This window comes from Eulemur rufifrons, chromosome 19 (genome assembly GCF_041146395.1).
Source record: "Eulemur rufifrons isolate Redbay chromosome 19, OSU_ERuf_1, whole genome shotgun sequence".
Taxonomy (NCBI): Eukaryota; Metazoa; Chordata; class Mammalia; order Primates; family Lemuridae; genus Eulemur; species Eulemur rufifrons.
Genome location: NC_091001.1, coordinates 7,548,210 through 7,565,583, shown reverse-complemented (window position 1 = coordinate 7,565,583; position 17,374 = coordinate 7,548,210). Strand labels below are relative to the sequence as shown.

Genomic DNA, 17,374 nt, shown 5'->3' with positions numbered 1-17,374 from the left:
AGCCACGCAGCTGGTGGTCATAAAGATTCTTAACTTCTCCCCATAGCTGGTGTCCATAAAAATTCTTAACTTTCTCCACAGATAACATCACCTTTTCAAAACCTAAAGGTAGTTTTTAAGATATCTGCCAGGCCTGCATTCCTGTGGATCAACTGGCCAACCCAGATCAGCAGTCCATACCAAGAAACTGACTCAACTGGAATTGTGACCCCAGGAACTGGAGCAACACAAGAAGATGATTTCTACATCCCTATAATTTTGCCCCAATTAACAAACCTAATTGCCTAATCCCTTGCCTACCAAACTATCCTTAAAAACCCTGTCTCCCAAGTTCTCAGGGAGGCAGATTTGAGAAATTTTTCCCGTTTCCCTGCTTAGCACTATGTGGAATAAGGACTCTTTCTCAGGCATACAACCTGCTGACTCAGCATATTGGCTTCTGGGGCGGCGGGCAGATAAACCTGGTTGGGCAGAAACAAAACCAACTTTCCACTCCATGCTGCAGATATTCTGAAAGCCACAATGGTAGGGGTTCTGATCTATTTTCTAAATTTGGAATATATATTACAATCAATACTGTGGTGCCCACTGGCCAGGAGCTAAGTTTAGAAATTAAACTGTGGATCTAAATGCTGCTTTCTAAATTTGCTGCTAGAGTTCCTCATTCCAACTGGGGGTCGGGGGGAGGCGGGTAGAGGAAAGGAGCTTAATAAAATGGGAAGGGCAGAGCAGAGCTCAGTGAAGGCAAGAAAACCCAAAATGATCTCAGAGCTAGGATTGTGTATTTCACAAAGAGAGTTAGATAAGAAGCTTGGGTAGAATAGGCAGTGGTGAGAAACAAGGAGGAAAAAAAAAAGTCTCAAAAAGCTGGCAAAACACAAGGTTAGGAAAGGGCTGCAAGAAAAAAAATTCCTCTACATTTAGAAGAACAGGAAATTTGAATCTGAAGAGCTGTAATAGTTAACTACCAGGATCCACAAAAAGGAAGCCTTTCACATTTTAAATGGTTGTCAGGGGTTAGCAAAGCGCCCCTTAGTTTGCCTTGCCACAATTTTTTTTTAAGTTGAATCAAAACATCAAAACTTTGAAGGACATCAGAAGAGTTACATGACTAACTTTCCTCCATTCAATGTAAAAGCAATTTTACAACTGTCACATATATAATGTTTATGTAAATTACATATTCTGAAACTGTGTGACTTTTTAGATCTAAGCCTTCTGTCTAATACAGAACTCCTTTCCATTCCTCAAAAATATTGAGGATTCCAAAGAGCTTTTTTATGTGGGTTATATCTATGAACATTCTGTTAGAAATTAAAACTGAGAAATTATTGAAATAGTTACTAATGTATAAGTATAATAAACATGCTTACATAAATATTTTTAGAGAAAAATGACTGTATTTTTCAAAACAAAATCTCTTTAATACCTGGCTTAATAGAACACAGCTGGATTTTCCTATCAGCTTTGGCATTCAATGTATTGCATATGTTGTTTTGGTTGAAGTACTTGAAGAAAATCTAGCCTTATACAGATAAGTAGTTGAAAAGGGGAGGAATATTTTAACAGCTTTTTCAGATGATTGTTGATATTCTTTGATACTACATTAACAGTGGACAAGTAGTAGTTTATTAAAGGTTAGCTGGAATCTGGAATTTGAAATGTTTTTGTTTTTTTTAATCCCCCAGACAGGATCTCATTCTGTTTCCCAGGCTGGAGTGCAGTGGTCAACTGTAACCTTGAATTCCTGGGCTCAAGTGATCCTCCTGCCTCGGTCTCCCACAGTGCTGGGATTACAGGCAGTGAGCCACCGCATCTGGCCTGAAATGTTATCAGTGAACTTTTTGGACTCTGTTACACTGGAATCCATCGACCTATCTTAACCTGAATGGATCTTTTACCATTGCATGATTTTATGAAATCATGCATTGGTCATTTGGAAGATAGTGATTCACTGATTTGTGCAGGTCTTCCAAATTTTGACACATTTAATTGTATAATATCAAACAATCACATTTCTTCACATCACTATCAGTTTCTTCAGGAATATCTTCAAGTATTGGGAGCATCAAGTCACGGTGGCAGATATTTTCTAAAATTCTAATTTTTGAAAATTAGAGAATTTTATCACTGGCAACAAATTCTGTCAGTTGTTTTCCTTAAAAGGACAGGCTCACCTCATTCATTGAAATATCTGCCAACTACTTAAGTTTGAATAAACATAGTTTGTCTCAGTCTTTGAGTAAAAGTGGTATTCCATGAATAAAGTGGCTAGTTCAGCTTGCAACTCAACCAGTTGCAGTGCTTTACCATGTAGTTTGTATGTAGCAGAAGTGCTTTATGTATACTCCTCATCCTATCTCATAGAATATTAAGAAGACATGTACTCCAAAGTTAAGGTTTTATAAAATGAATAAGTTCTACTGCTTCATCAAAGACATTCTAAAGTGAAACTGGCATTTTTAAATAATGAGTATGTGGCATTAATATAATCGTTAGTATTACAGTAATTGTCTAGCAGTTTTACCCACTATTGCTTTGCACCATTGGTGCAAATGTCAACACAGAAAAAAAGGCAAATAATGTCTTAGTATCATTATGACATAATTTGGGCATAGCAGGTTGACCCCCTGAAAATGTCTCAGGGATTCCCCAGACTATAGTTTGAGATTAATGCTCCCCATCATGCTAGAATGTAAATTCCACAATTCCAGGGATTTTTTTTTTTTTTCTTTGAGACAGAGTCTCGCTCTGTTGCCCAGGCTAGAGTGCCATGGCGTCAGCCTAGCTCACAGCAACCTCAAACTCTTGGGCTCAAGCAATCCTCCTGCCTCAGCCTCCCAAGTAGCTGGGACTACAGGCATGCGCCACCATGCCTGGCTAATTTTTTTCTATATATTTTTAGCTGTCCAGATAATTTCTTTCTATTTTTTTAGTAGAGACAGGGTCTCGCTCTTGCTCAGGCTGGTCTCGAACTCCTGAGCTCAAACGATCTGCCCGTCTCAGCCTCCCCGAGTGTTAGGATTACAGGCGCGAGCCACTGAGCCTGGCCCCGGGATTTTTTTTATCTCTTGTTCACTGATATGCCTTCGGGGCCTAGCTTAATACGCCTGGCACATAGGCAGTCAAAATTTATTTAATTAGTTAATGAAGTTAATCATGACTCCGTCATAATACTGAAGAACTTATGATCTGCATTATGGGAAACTCACTTTTTTTAAAATCTTTTTTTAATTTATTTTTTATTTTATTTATTAATTTATTTTTGAGATGGAGTCTCACTCTGTCACCCTGGGTAGAGTGTGGTGGCATCATCAGAGCTTATTGCAACCTCAAACTTCTGGACTCAAGCAATCCTCCTGCCTCAGTCTCCTGAGCAGCTGGGACTACAGGTGCATACCACCACGCCTGCTGGGTAATTTTTTCTATGTTTGTAGAGATGAGGTCTTGCTCCTTACTCAGGCTGGTCTTGAACTCCTGGGCTCAAGTGATCCTCCTGCCTTGGCCTCCCAGAGTACTAGGATTACAGGCATGAGCCATCACAGCTTGGCCTAAAATCTCTTTTTGAATAGGTAAAATATACAACAGGACAAGTGGTGAGAAGTCTCCCACTTTGTTTCCCCCAAAACACTTCAGTTCCTTTCTCAGAGATAACCACTGTTACCAGTTTCTTTCACAATTACCAGTATTTTCCAGCAATATTTTATGGATTCACAAGCATTATGTACACAAGCACATTCCTTTCTCCGCTCACACATATGGTGGTATACTATCCACAATATGAACTGCACAATGCTTTTTAAAAAGTAAACTTTTTTTCTTTGGAATTTTTTAGATGTACAGAAAACTTACTAAGATAGTACAGAGACGCTTGTAACACTCTTTACTCAACTTCTACTGATGCTAACATCATACATAACCATAGGGATATGTCAAAACTAAGAAATTAAGATTTATACAATGCTATTAACTAAATTACAGAATTTATTTAGAGTTCACTAGTTACAGCTTTTTAATTCTAGGATCCAATCCAGGATATCATATTGTATTTAGCATGGTACTTTTTTTCCACTTAAAATTATTTTGAAGATTGCTTCATATCAGTTAATACGCAGTTGTCTCATTCTCTGGAAGGACTATAGAATGAACTCCTGTAAGTGGAATTGCAGAGTCAATGATTATGTGCATTTAAAAACTACTAAACTCCTCTCCCTCAAAGAAATTACCACACCCTTCTAACTGGTCCCCCTTTGATTTGAGCATTGCAGGTTTCTTCGAAGTTTCAAGATTAGCATTGCAGAGTGATAAGTGTAAAGTACTCAAAAAATTCTGCACATCTCAAAATAGTTTTAAATATGCGGAAACAAATACATATAGTATTGCATGATTTACTTTATACCAGTAATTCTTTGTATCATGACCTGTATATATGGTTAACTCCTTTTAAGACCACTAGGGGGCTCTGCTAGAAGGGTTTATATAATTTATGTTCGTTCACACAGGAAAATGCTTTGAAATGATGCCTCAGAATTCTGAACTCTTTAAACTTGAAAGATACCATCTAATCCAGCTTCCTTATTTCACAGATGAGGAAACCAAAGCTGGCCATGAGAGCTGGCATCAGAGAGAACTGGAATAAAAAAAACCTCTCTAGGTTCCTGGGGCAAGAGCTCAAGAAATCCCCTTCTGGCCTGTAATCCTAGCACTCTGGGGGGCCCAGGCGGGCGGATCGTTTGAGCTGGGGAGTTCGAAACCAGACTGAGCAAGAGCGAGACCCCTTCTCTACTAAAAAAAAAAAAAAAAAAAAAAAAAAGAAGGTCGGGCGCGGTGGCTCACGCCTGTAATCCTAGCACTCTGGGAGGCCGAGGCGGGTGGATCGCTCGAGGTCAGGAGTTCGAGACCAGCCTGAGCAAGAGTGAGACCCCGTCTCTACTAAAAATAGAAAGAAATTATATGGACAACTAAAATATATATATACAAAAAATTAGCCGGGCATGGTGGCGCATGCCTGTAGTCCCAGCTACTCGGGAGGCTGAGGCAGTAGGATCGCTTAAGCCCAGGAGTTTGAGGTTGCTGTGAGCTAGACTGACGCCACGGCACTCACTCTAGCCCGGGCAACAGAGTGAGACTCTGTCTCAAGAAAAAAAAAAAAAAAAAAGAAAGAAAGAAAGAAAAGAAAAGAAAGGAAGAAATTAGCTGGACATGTAAAAATATATAGAAAAAATTAGCCGGGCATGGTGGCGCATGCCTGTAGTCCCAGCTACCTGGGAGGCTGAGGCAGGAGGATCGCTTGAGCCCAGGAGTTTGAGGTTGCTGTGAGCTAGGCTGACGCCACCGCACTCTAGCTGAAGGATTCACTTCCAGTGGGTATTTCTCTTTTTGCTGCCACAATTTTAGTTACTTTTGCTAAGACCATATATATAATAGGATATTTTACTGATTGGTTAGGTGGGGGAAGTACATGAAATATAAACTTTTAAAATAACGCCTTTATTATTTATCCCAAAATGTTCTATTCAAAGTGCTACCTCACTCCAAAACCATATTACTTACTGTAAACCCTAGTAATCACTTTTAAATTGCCTTTCAAACTTACTTTTCACTTAAAACATTTTAGTCTTACCTTTACTCATTTACTCATTCAGTATTTATTGAGTGCCTACTAGGGCCAGACATGTTTGTAGAAGCCCTAGATTTACAGAAGTAAAGCTCACCCTCCGCCGCTGCATTCCCTCAGGGAGCTATTTCTCCAACTTTCATTGAAATATATATATGAATTTTCACATGCCTTAGTTCAGTGGTTCTCATAGTGTGGTCCTGAACTACCACTAGCAGCAGCAGCAACTAGGAGATCGTTACAAATGCAAAGCCTTGGGCCCACCTCACACTCTAAGGATGGGGCCCAGCAAGCTGTCCTTTTTACAAGCTCTCCAGGGATTGTGATGCACATTCAAGTTTGAAAACCAAGGTTTTAGTTCCACCGCTTGGTATTTTTTTTCTAAATAGGTCGAAAATCAACATCCGGCTTCTAAACCCACCTCAGGCCTCTTCGTGGAGTACCTGTGTCACCCTATGGGATCCAACAATAACCATCCTTAATTCAATAATTGGTGGTACCTGCAGGCCGAGCGGGTGGCTCACGCCTGTAATCCTAGCACTCTGGGACGCCGAGGTGGAAGGATCCCTTGAGGTCAGGAGTTCGAGACCAGCTCTGAGCAAGAGCGAGACCCGGGCTCTAATAAAAATAGAAAAATCAGCCGGGTGTGGTGGCAAGTGCCTGTAGTCCCAGCTACTCGGGAGGCTGAGGAAGGAGGATCGCTTAAGCCCAGGAGTTTGAGGTTGCTGTGAGCTAGGCTGACGCCACGGCACTCATCTAGCCCGGGCAACAGAGTGAGACTCTGTCTCAAAAAAAAAAAAAAAAGAAAGAAAGAAAAAGAAAATTGTGGTACCTGTGATGATGGGACTAATAGTGGCACTATAATGGTTTCAGAACAAAAACAACTGCCGTTGATTTTCTGAGGCTATACCAACCAAAATGGGCTGGGCTGAGTTCTGCGATGGCGTTTTCATGCGCTACACACAGCGGGGCACCTTAAGCCTCTGAGTCCCGGGTCTAGCTGAGTCAGGGCGGCGCTCAGGCCGAGTGTGGCCGCGGGAACCCATCAAGCTGGGCTGGAGCCTTCGGTCAGAGGCCAAATGCTGGAAGCCACGACCGCATCACACGGGTTTAAAGAAGAACGGAGGCACACGGGAGAACCCCGGAACCCGAGCAGGGATGGCCAGCTCGAAAGCCGCACCCTCCGGGCCCCAGACGCCGGCAGGGCGGAGCCACGCGGACGCAGCTCTAGCAGAGACGCGCGGCGCGGCGCGGCGCGGGCTTGAGGCTGAGGCGTATGGGGGCTACAACGGGAGCGGCTGCGCCGCCCGGCCGGGTCAACGTCGTGCGCATGCGCGGACCCGGCGCCATTTTGGTGGCCGGGCGCGGAGGTGATTCCACACTGAGGAGAACGCGGCGGCCGGGGTGGCAGGGGCAGTGTTCGTGTGCTTGGGCCTGAATCGCCGAGGGAGGAGGTGGTGGAGGAAGAGGTGGCGGCGGTGGCGGTGGTCGTAGCGGTGGCGGAGGAGGCGGGTACGAATCAGCTGCGGGCGGAGACATGGCCAACATCGCGGTGCAGCGAATCAAGCGGGAGTTCAAGGAGGTGCTGAAGAGCGAGGAGGTCAGAAATGAACTCCCGGCCATCCCCCACCTCAGCCCGGGGCGGGAGGGACCTCCCAGTGGCGACCCCGAGATCCCCGGTAGTCCCCGGGTGGCCCTCTGTGCGGCCATCCTTCTGCCTGTGGGGAAGCAGTAATCTTCCCCTCCTCCTTCCGCCGCCTTCCCCTCCCTTCCCAGGGCCCTGGGATGGACGGTCTCGCGGGCGGGTGGTCTAGGGAGGAACACGGTTTGGGGGGCTGATAGAAAGGGGGGCATTTCTCGGCGGGATGTGAGCTCTAGTGAGAGCCCCGAGGTGGCAACAGCTGGAAGTGTGGCTGTGGGGTGGGGAGAGAGCAGGCCGAGCCTGAGAAAACCCGGGAAGTGGGTTGGGGGAAGGGGAAAGGTGGTAACTGGATCCGGAGAGCAGTGCTGTTCAAAGGCCCGCACTTTTAAGGGTATTCTGGGTTAGTGCCTGTCAGGCCTTTACTGTCCTTTCCGTAGGGAAGGAGCGATGAGTCCTCAGGTGTTGATGAAAGGACGTTCAGAGTTACTCTCTTAGTTGGGTGTTAGGAGACAAGGGGAGACATAATTGGATACTATCTTATTGAGGGAGATAAGGGAATTTTCACCCGGGATAAGAAATTAATTCCAAATTAGATCGTTATCTCCTTTCCACTTACCCCCAATTGTCCTAGGCCCTTTTATTGACATCTAAAGCTTTTTGACTGGGCAAAGGCAAGTTGTTTGTGTACTAAATGCATTTAAATGTTTTTAGTTAGGAAATAATAATGGGGTGTATGGATAGTTTATTTCAAAATACTGTTTACACGTTACAGTTCAGAGAATCTCTCCTAAGACAATGCCTCTGTGACTCGTGTTGTGCCATGAAACTTCATTATGATGTCCTTCATAGTTAAATTGATTCTCACTTTTGAGAAAAAGACTTATTAAAAACGTGGGATTTCGCCAGATTACTACATTGTTAGATCTTCTTATTAAGCGAGTAGGTTTATCCTGACATATACATTTTCAAAAAATTGTCTGCGGTTGGTCTTAAGTTCTGCAGAATTTAGATACAGTAGTGCTGGCCACATTTATTTATATAAGATATTCAAAATGCTCTAGTAATTTGACTCAAAACTATGTAGTATTAGTACAGTTTTTCTAAAGATCAACAAGAATGCCAGTTTGTCTTTCCCCACTTGAATTAAACAAAAAGTAACACTGAAAATGATTATTATCTTTAAAAAGATTCACATACCATTATTGAATATATCATTGCTATTTTCCTCTTATGGTTGGTACTTTGATGATGTCAATAATTTGTGAAATTCAGCATTCAAAGTATGTGATAGGTAATTAACATAAGTCTGATAGCACTTAATCTTTATTTGTGCAACAGAGTAACAGTGATCATGTATCTTTCCAGGTAGACATGGAGAAAATAATTGTTTAAAATTTAAAGATGACAAATACTAGCAGACTTATTGAATGTAGTAGTATATAAGTCATGATTGGTTTTACAGAACATGTGTATGAACTCTGATCTCTGTATTTGTTCATATGCCAAAACTCTGGAATGGAAGGATGACTTTGTATTTTTGTGGTACAGTGCAGAAACAGAGTCACAAATGTACTTATATACAGTGGAATGGCAATTTTTACTTATTTAATAAGAAAATGTATTCTGGGATAGTTGACATATATATTCCTAATGAAAGATCGCAGCTAATGCTGTTGCCAACAACCTAAAACATTTCTTCTTTAATAAGGTTGTGCAAGCCTAAAACTTAATAGACTTCTAATGCTTTATTTTCTGTTACTTAAACATGGTAAGTTACTGCTCTGGTAATTCATACAGTCTCTTTGCTCTATGTGAGCTGACTTTTCACCAGGGTATTCTTAGTACTTAAGTTGAAGATTACAAGAAGTACTTGTATTGCTCTAGTAATGCATATTGTAAAAATAATACTGCTCTTTATATGTTAAGGGATGATGAAGCCTTAGTTCAAATAAGTGTCATAGTGTTTCAGAGGAAGAAAACAGGACATGCAAACAGACAAACAAGTTAATTTGTTTGAGAGCAGCACCTTTATAAATCTGGAAGGAAACTTCTTCCAGGAACTTATGTTGCAAAGAAAATTTAGGGAAGATCTAATTTAATCTTGGAATAAATGTAACCAATAAATAGCTTTATTTTCACTAATGTTTTGTTTTGTAGTTTTAGTAGACTCAGTTCTGTAAGTGGATTGTGTTGATTATTTTCAGCTCATTGAAAGACGTGTGGTACATTCCAGGTGTTTCCTTTTTAAGTGTGTAAATCCAGTATTTTAAATGGCTAATCAAGTATTTCATCATGTTACCTTATGTAAATCTCCACCTTACCGAATTTTATTTTATATGTTTGTGTTTACTAAGAATACTGGTCAAGGATTTTTTTTTTTCTTTTTTTGGCCTTTCAAGTGCCTCTGTAAAGATAGCTGACGTTTGCTGAATTCTGGTCATGAGAGTTTATAAGCAGCCATTCTTACAGAGTGCTTTGATTAAAATATAGCCTCTAAGATAAACGTGAAAAGCAAGATGCAGAATAGTGTGGACGAGGCCATCATTTGTATCAAAAGAGGGGAAATATGTGTATTTGCTTGTACAGGTGAAAGGATTTATGAGAAATTGATGAAATTGGTTGCTTCTGTGTAGGGGAATTGGGTGTATAGAGCATGGGGTGTAGATCTATAGATCCTTTTTGAATTTTGAGTCATGTGAATGTTATTTACACAAAATAAATAAAATAATAAAGGCACTATGTAGGCCTCTTTTCCTAAGACAGTGTTTGGAAATTTCTCAGATGTTAATCTTTAAATATGAGTGTGAATTTTAAGTAGTTTTAAGTAATGTTTCAAAGTTGTTAGGAAAGGAAAATTGATTTAAAGTACATTTTATAGTTATTTTATAAGTTGAGTTACAAAAGTGAATTGTTAATTGTGAGGATATAAAGCCATAATCTGTATGTTTTTCATAGGTTATATTATTTACTCTCAGTTATTGCTGCTGTTAAGTAACTGCCATTTGTAGACTGGCTCTTGTGTCATTTGTTTATACATTATTGCTAATTCTTAAGAACATGTCTTTGAATAGATTTCCTATACCTTAGGTAAGAAAATAGAGATTCAGAGAAATTAAATGATTTGTCTGCACACATATAGCTTTGGGATTTGGATCTAGGTGTGCTTGTATTTATATTACACCACATTGTCATGATTTGCCAAGAATAGGCATGTTTTAAATTATTTAAAAATAATTGAGCCTGGTTTGTATTACTGGTTAAAGGATTTAAACACAATCTAACTGTTAGTTTAAACTCGTTGAAATAAGTGTTACCTATAATTAACTTAAAGATTTACTTGCATTTCAACATGCAAAATAATTTTATTTTAATTAATTAATTTTTTTAGAGATAGGGTCTTACTCTATCACCCAGGCTGGAGTGCAGTGGCACAATCATAACTCACTGTAGCCTTGAACTCCTGGGCTCAAGTAGTCCTCCCACCTCAGCCTCCCTACTCACTGGGACCAAAAGGCACATGCCACTGTGTCTGGCTAAATTTTTTTGTTTTTTTTGTAGAGATGGGGGTCTTACTGTGTTACCTAGGCTGGCCTCAAACTCTTGGCTTCAAGTGATCCCCGTGTCTCGGCCTCCCAAAGTGCTGGAATTATATGTGTGAACCACCATGCCTGGCCTCAGCATGCAAAATATTTTCATTTTATTGTTTCAAAATATTTTAAAATTTGAACTTCAATGAAGTAAAATGCCTTTATATCAATGCACATACTGTTGCTTCTTATCTTATGCTATATGGTACCTGTGGTTTGTTCACATAGTAGCTGCACTTTGGTAACATTTTCTGGCATTCTCATAGAGATTGTTTAAATCTATGGCATAAACAAATTGTTTTCATGGAAATTACTATTGTACTTTAAGTTTTCCTTCAGCATTTTTTTTTTTTTTTTTTTTTTTTTTTTTTTTTTTTTTAGGAGACAGGGTCTTGCTGTATTGCCTAGGCTGGAGTGCAGTGGTGTGATCATAGCTCTGTAACCTTGAATTCCTGGGCTTAAGCAATCCTCCTGCCTAAGCCTCCCCAGTAGCTAGGACTGCAGATGCATGCCACCATGCCCAGCTAACTTTTAAATTTTTTGTAGATTTGGTGGTCTCACTATGTTGCCCAGGCTGGTCTTGAACTCATGGCCTCAAGTGATCCTCATGCCTCGGCCTCCCAAAGTGCTGGGATTACGAGTGTGAGCCACCATGCCCGGCTTCTTCATCATTTAAATAGATTTTTGTATCCATTGCCAATTTAAATTTTAAAAATTGAATGTATTTGATGTAGTTTGATCTAGATTATTATGTACAGAAGTAGTTACAAATCTCATGAAAGTCTTTTGATTTCTGTTGAGCATGGTTTCTTACCCTTGGTGCTATTGACATTTTGGGCAGATAATTCTTTGTTGTGAGTGGTTCTCTTATGCATTGTAGGATGTTTAGCAGCATCCTTGACCTCTACCACTAGATGCAGGTAGCACTGCCAGCCCTTTACCCTCACCTCCCCACCCTTTTTCTCCTTGCCAATTGTATCAACTAAAAACATCTTTAGACTGCTAAATGTTGAGACACATGTAGACAAAACTCTTTAGAAGAATATTTATGCCTACTTATTAACTGTATCAGAAGGACATTTGAGACTTAACTATGTAAGCTGTGTTGTATGATTTATCTAAAGGATGAATGGACAGTAAGAAAAAAATCTACTGGCTTTGAATGTTTTGTTTATGAAAATTTTAAGTTTGTTTCCCCATTTTTGTGTTTTTCTTTTATACTTTCTCCCTAAAAGGTAAAATTCCCTATCAAAAATGAATGTAGCCAGGCGCGGTGGCTCATGTCTGTAATTCAGCACTTTGGGAGGCAGAGGCAGAAAGATCATTTGAGGCCCGGAGTATGAGACCAGCCTGGGCAACATAGTGAGACCCCATTTGAAAATAAAAAATATTTTAAAAAAAGAATGTAACAAGAATTTGAACAATTTTTTAAGAGTAGAAAAGTGATTTTTCAAACAGTTATGTAAGTTACAGTTATGTGTAACTTTAAATAGTATGCCTTATGGGGTTCTGGATTGGGTTGAGCAAGGAAAGCTTACAGATTGGGCAAAAAAAAAATCAAAGCCAGTGCAAGTGATACTGTTTGGGGTGCATTTCTTGTATTACTTTACTGTTACAAAGATATTGATCTCTGTCCATTGGGCATAGGTTTAGATGTTTCTGGGCTCCCCAAAGGGGTAACATGCCAGGGGAGCTCAGAAATGTCTGAATTGTACTCTTATTTTCCATAAACACATTACTGACTGTTACTGAATGTATTGATACAGCCCCAAAAGACTGACCTAATTAGAGAGGTTAGACAGACGAAGGATAGATAAAAATGCTAGGTGCAGAGAGTAAGGGAGTTCTGAGGGTATGTGTATGGAGGGAGGTTCTTGAGCTGGATTCTAAAGGAAAGTTAAGACCTCAGATTTCAGGAGGCAGTCCTAAAGGAATTACAGGAATACTCTAATTTATGAGTAAATGATCTTTTCTGTAAACCCCTGAATTGAAACTAGGGAGCAGAGAGATTATTAATAAAATTAGTCAAACATACTTACATGTTAAGAACAGAAAGGTTACACAGTTCTTACATACTCCAACATAGTTGTGGAGTTAGCACCCAAATCAAGAAACAGACTTTTACCTGCCACCAGATCTCCTCTGTTTTCCACTTACTTTCCTGCCTTTTAATAGCACAGATTAGTCTTGAGTATGTTTGAGTAAAAGAACAGACATAAAAGTATTTTAATTTTTGAAGGTTTTCAAAAGATGCTTTTCAAAATCTTTGTTAAAAAAATAGTAAAAGATGGCTGGGCGTGGTGGCTCACACCTGTAATCCTAACACTGTAGGAGACTGAGGTGGGAAGATTGCTTGAGGTCAGGAGTTTGAGACCAGCTTCAGCAAGAGCGACCCCGTCTCTACTAAAAATAGAAAGAAATTAGCCAGACAACTAAAAATAGAAAAAATTAGCCAGGCGTGGTGGCGCTCGCCCGTAGTCCCAGGTACTCAGGAGGATTGCTTGAGCCCTGGAGTTTGAGGTTGCTGTGAGGTTGACGCCGTGGTACTTTATCTAGTCAGGGCAACAGAGTGAGACTCTGTCTCCAAAAAAAAAATAAATAAATAAAAATAGCGTCTTAGAAAATGTGCTAAAATGTGTTGAATATTAGAGCTGAAAGAGACCGTATATCTAGGCCAGACTTCTCATCTATAAGATCAGGAAACTGAGTCCCAAAGAGGTTAATTATTGCTCAGTGACACAGAGCTGGTTAATGGTGAACCTTGGCTTTTTGTATACCAGTCAGCCATAATAAATAGTTGTTTGGTGGGACTATCCTTTTCATAAATAATATTGTAAAAGCTGAATGCTAATAAAACTTCAAGTACAAAAGGGATGATATTATTTAAGTGTATCTTGCTTTTTCCTCTTAGTGTGAGGACTTAAACTTGCCAGGAAGCAGAGGTATTTAACTTCTGAAGCATAATATAGTAAATTTTGCTTAGTAATTAACAGTGTGGGCTTTGGAATTAGATTTGCTTTGAATCCTGGCTTTTCTGCTTAATACCTAAGGTACTGACTATATTTCAATTTTTTATTTGTAAAATGTGAGAAGATTAGGTGACTCTTTATAGTGCTTTTGAACAGTGCTTGGGACTTTATTTAAATGTTCAGTAAATGGATAGCTGTTAGATGTCAAAATTAACTATGTTTTCATATTCTGTTCTGTTTACTGTTCTTGGATCATAAAGGTTTCCTTCAATGGTTTAGTGATTGCTGTATGGAATTTGTCTCAAGAAAAGGCTTAAGATGAGGGCTACAGAAATTCTGATAGTATTTCTTTGTCATCTCTGTGCAAACAGCCCATGATGCTGGTGGCCAAGTAGTCCCCCCTTATCCATGGTTTGTTTCACTTTCTGCAGTTCCATTTACCTGTGGTCAACCATGGTCTGAAAATAGGGGAGTATAGTACAATAAGATTTTGAGAGAGAGAGAGAGACACCACATTGACATAACTTTTATTACAATATATTGTTATAATTGTTCTATTTTATTATTAATCTCTTACTGCACCTAATGTAAAAGTTAAACTTTATCATAGGTATGTACGTGTAGGAAAAAACATAGTATACATGGGGCACAGTACTATCCACGTTTTGGGCATCCACTGAGGGTCTTGAAATGTATCCCCTGCAGATAAGGGAGGAGACTATACAAAGGAATATATATGGGCTTTGTTCTGAAGGTGTTGGTCAATCTTTGTTTAGGAGACAGTTATAAATTGGAGAAAGATTTGTGTTAAAATGGAGACTTTCAAGTAATACAGAGTTAACGGGATTTTTGATTTCTTGACAAGGCCCTGGTCTCCTGGAACTGGACCAAGGAATCCAGATTCTAATCCTGTGGTATGTTATCTTGGATCCCTTTGTAAATCCCTTTTTCAGAATTGGGTTTTGAAAGGTAGAAAGTAGCTGGTGACATCTGATATCCATGTTCTCTTACGTAATTCTGACAGGGTGAGAGAACTTTATTTCATTCAAAACCCTTTTTCCTTTTTTCTTTAGTTCTTTGCTTTTACTGCAGATTTAGAGTAATAACTATAGTTGAATGCCTACTAGCTGACATTTTATATATATGGCAGCTTTATGAGATTGATGTTATTCTTGTTTCACAGATGTGAAAGTTGCAGCTGTGAAGAAATTAAGTAACCTTCTCAATATCAAGTAACTTGTTGGTGGAACGGAACAGAGGTTTCAAATCAGTTCTTTGCCTCCAGAATATTATCGGTTATAGTGGAAAGAGTAGCTTATACTCATATTTGCTGCTTGTTCCCAACACATTATTATTGTTATTATTATTATTTTAGTTTTTTTGAGAAAGGGTCTTTCTCTCCTGGGCTAGAGTGCAGTGGCGTCATCATAGCTTACTGCAACTTCAAACTCCTGGGCTTGAGCAATCCTCCTCCCTCAGCCTCCCGTGACAGCTGTGTGCCACCACACCAAGCTGATTTTTCTATTTTTTGTAGAGATGGGGTCTCGCTCTTGCTCAGGTTGGTCTGGAACTCCCAAGTGATTCTCCTGCCTTGGCCTTCCAAAGTGCTAGAATTACAGGCGTGAGCTACTATGCCTGGCCCCTACACATTATTTTTAAAGACTTTTTAAAATTATGATATATTTTACACTTAGAAGTTAAAAAAAATTATGTATCTCTATGTATCTATATCTATATATATGAACACCTTTATATCTGTGGTCCCTATGTAACAGATTTTAACCTTCTCATACTGGGTTTACCCTGCTTCCCCTAATAAAATAAAACAAAACATAGAGGTGAAGCTCACTTTATAACTTTTCCCCTATTCTGTTTTTTTTTCCCTTTTTAGGAGTAACCACTATGTGAACTATACTTCCCATTCATAGTTTTGTTTTTAACTATTAACAGCATAGTATCTTTGAGTGTAAAAACACTTTTTGCTGCTTTTGTAAAATTTAAAAAAAATTTTCTTTGTGGCGATTATAGTATACTACATCTCTTTTGGAAACTTTTTCTCTCAGCATTATTTTAAAAAGAGTTATCTGTGATAAAGCATGTTCTAGTTCTTTATATTGTATTCCATGTCACACTTTTAAAGTTCATTTTGATATTAATGGCATTTAGTTTCAACTTTTAGCTATTATAAACAATGTATTAAACATTATTATTAATGTTTTTTTGAGCCATGTAAGAGTTTTTCTAGGAAGTAGAATTGCAGGATCTGAGTGTATTTTCAGCTTTTGTGTGACTAGATACTGCTTCACTGTTCTCCAGATGATTGTATCAATTTACACTCCCATTAGCAGTGTATAAAAGAGTTCTAGTGAATTGATGTATGTAAGACTTAGATTTTTGTCATTCTGAATGGATGTGAAATGGTAGCTTATTTTAATTTTTATTTCCCTAGTCAGTAGAGATACTGAGCATATTTTCGTGTTTATTGGCTATTAGGCTTTGTTTTGTGAATTTAGTGTTTATATTCTTTACTCTGTTTTTAAAAAATGTATTTTTTTTCTTGATTTGTAGGAATTCTTTATGTATTTCTATAATTTTGCCTATCTTCCTTCCATTATGTGGCTTGATTTTTAATTTTGTGTTAATTTTTTATGTCCTTTTTTTTGAAATTGTGGTAGAATACACATAACAAAATTTGTCATCTTAACTATTTTATCTTCTTTGTTGTTGTTGAGGCAGAGTCTCACTCCATTTTCTTGGGTAGAGTGCAGTGAGGTCATTGTAGCTCACTGCAAGCTCCAACTCCTGGGCTCCAAGCGATCCTTCTGGCTCAGCCTCCTGGGTAGCTGGGACTACTGGCGGGTGCTGCAAGGTCCAGCTGGGTTTTGTTTTTGTCTTTTTTTTTTTTTCTCTTTTTCTTTTTGGTAGAGACAGGGTATCACTTTTGCTGAAGCTGATCTCGAACTCCTGAGCTCAAGCAATCCTCCTGCCTAGGCCTCCTAGAGTGTTAGGATTACAGGCGTGAGCCACTGCACACCTGGCCCATCTTAACCATTTTAAAGTGTACAGTTCAATGGCATTAAATACGTTCACGTTGGTTGTGTAGCCATCACCACCACCCATCTCCAGAACTCCTTTCATCTTGCAAAATTGAAAGTCTACCCATCCCTACTCCCTCTGCCATCCAACTCCTGGAAAACACCATTCTGCTTTCTAGCTTTATTATTTTTACTACTCTATCATACATTATTTGTCCTTTCATGACCAGACTATTTTACTTTGTCCTACTTTTTGTCGTACAGAAGTTCAATTTTATGGTAGTCAAATTTTATCTTTTTCTTTATGTTGTGTTTTTTGTATGTAAAGAAATCTTTTCCTACTTTGATTTTCTTTTTTTTTTTTTTTTGAGACAGAATCTCGCTCTGTTGCCCAGGCTAGAGTGCCATGGCGTCAGCCTAGCTCACAGCAACCTCAAACTCCTGGGCTCAAGCGATCCTCCTGCCTCAGCCTCCCAAGTAGCTGGGACTACAGGCATGCGCCACCATGCCCGGCTAATTTTTTC

General features: G+C 39.3%; 1 protein-coding gene across 4 annotated transcripts in view; it reads left to right on the top strand.

Moving 5' to 3' along the window:
• Nucleotides 1–6,934: 6,934 nt before the first annotated feature.
• Nucleotides 6,935–17,374, top strand: part of UBE2K (ubiquitin conjugating enzyme E2 K) — a 62,725-nt gene continuing 52,285 nt past the window's right edge. For all 4 annotated transcript variants that reach the window (XM_069494234.1, XM_069494236.1, XM_069494233.1 and 1 more), the window contains exon 1: nt 6,935–7,217. In XM_069494234.1, the coding sequence (XP_069350335.1) occupies nt 7,155–7,217 (63 nt within the window). In that variant the 5' untranslated portion in view covers nt 6,935–7,154. The remainder of the gene's footprint in view (nt 7,218–17,374) is intronic.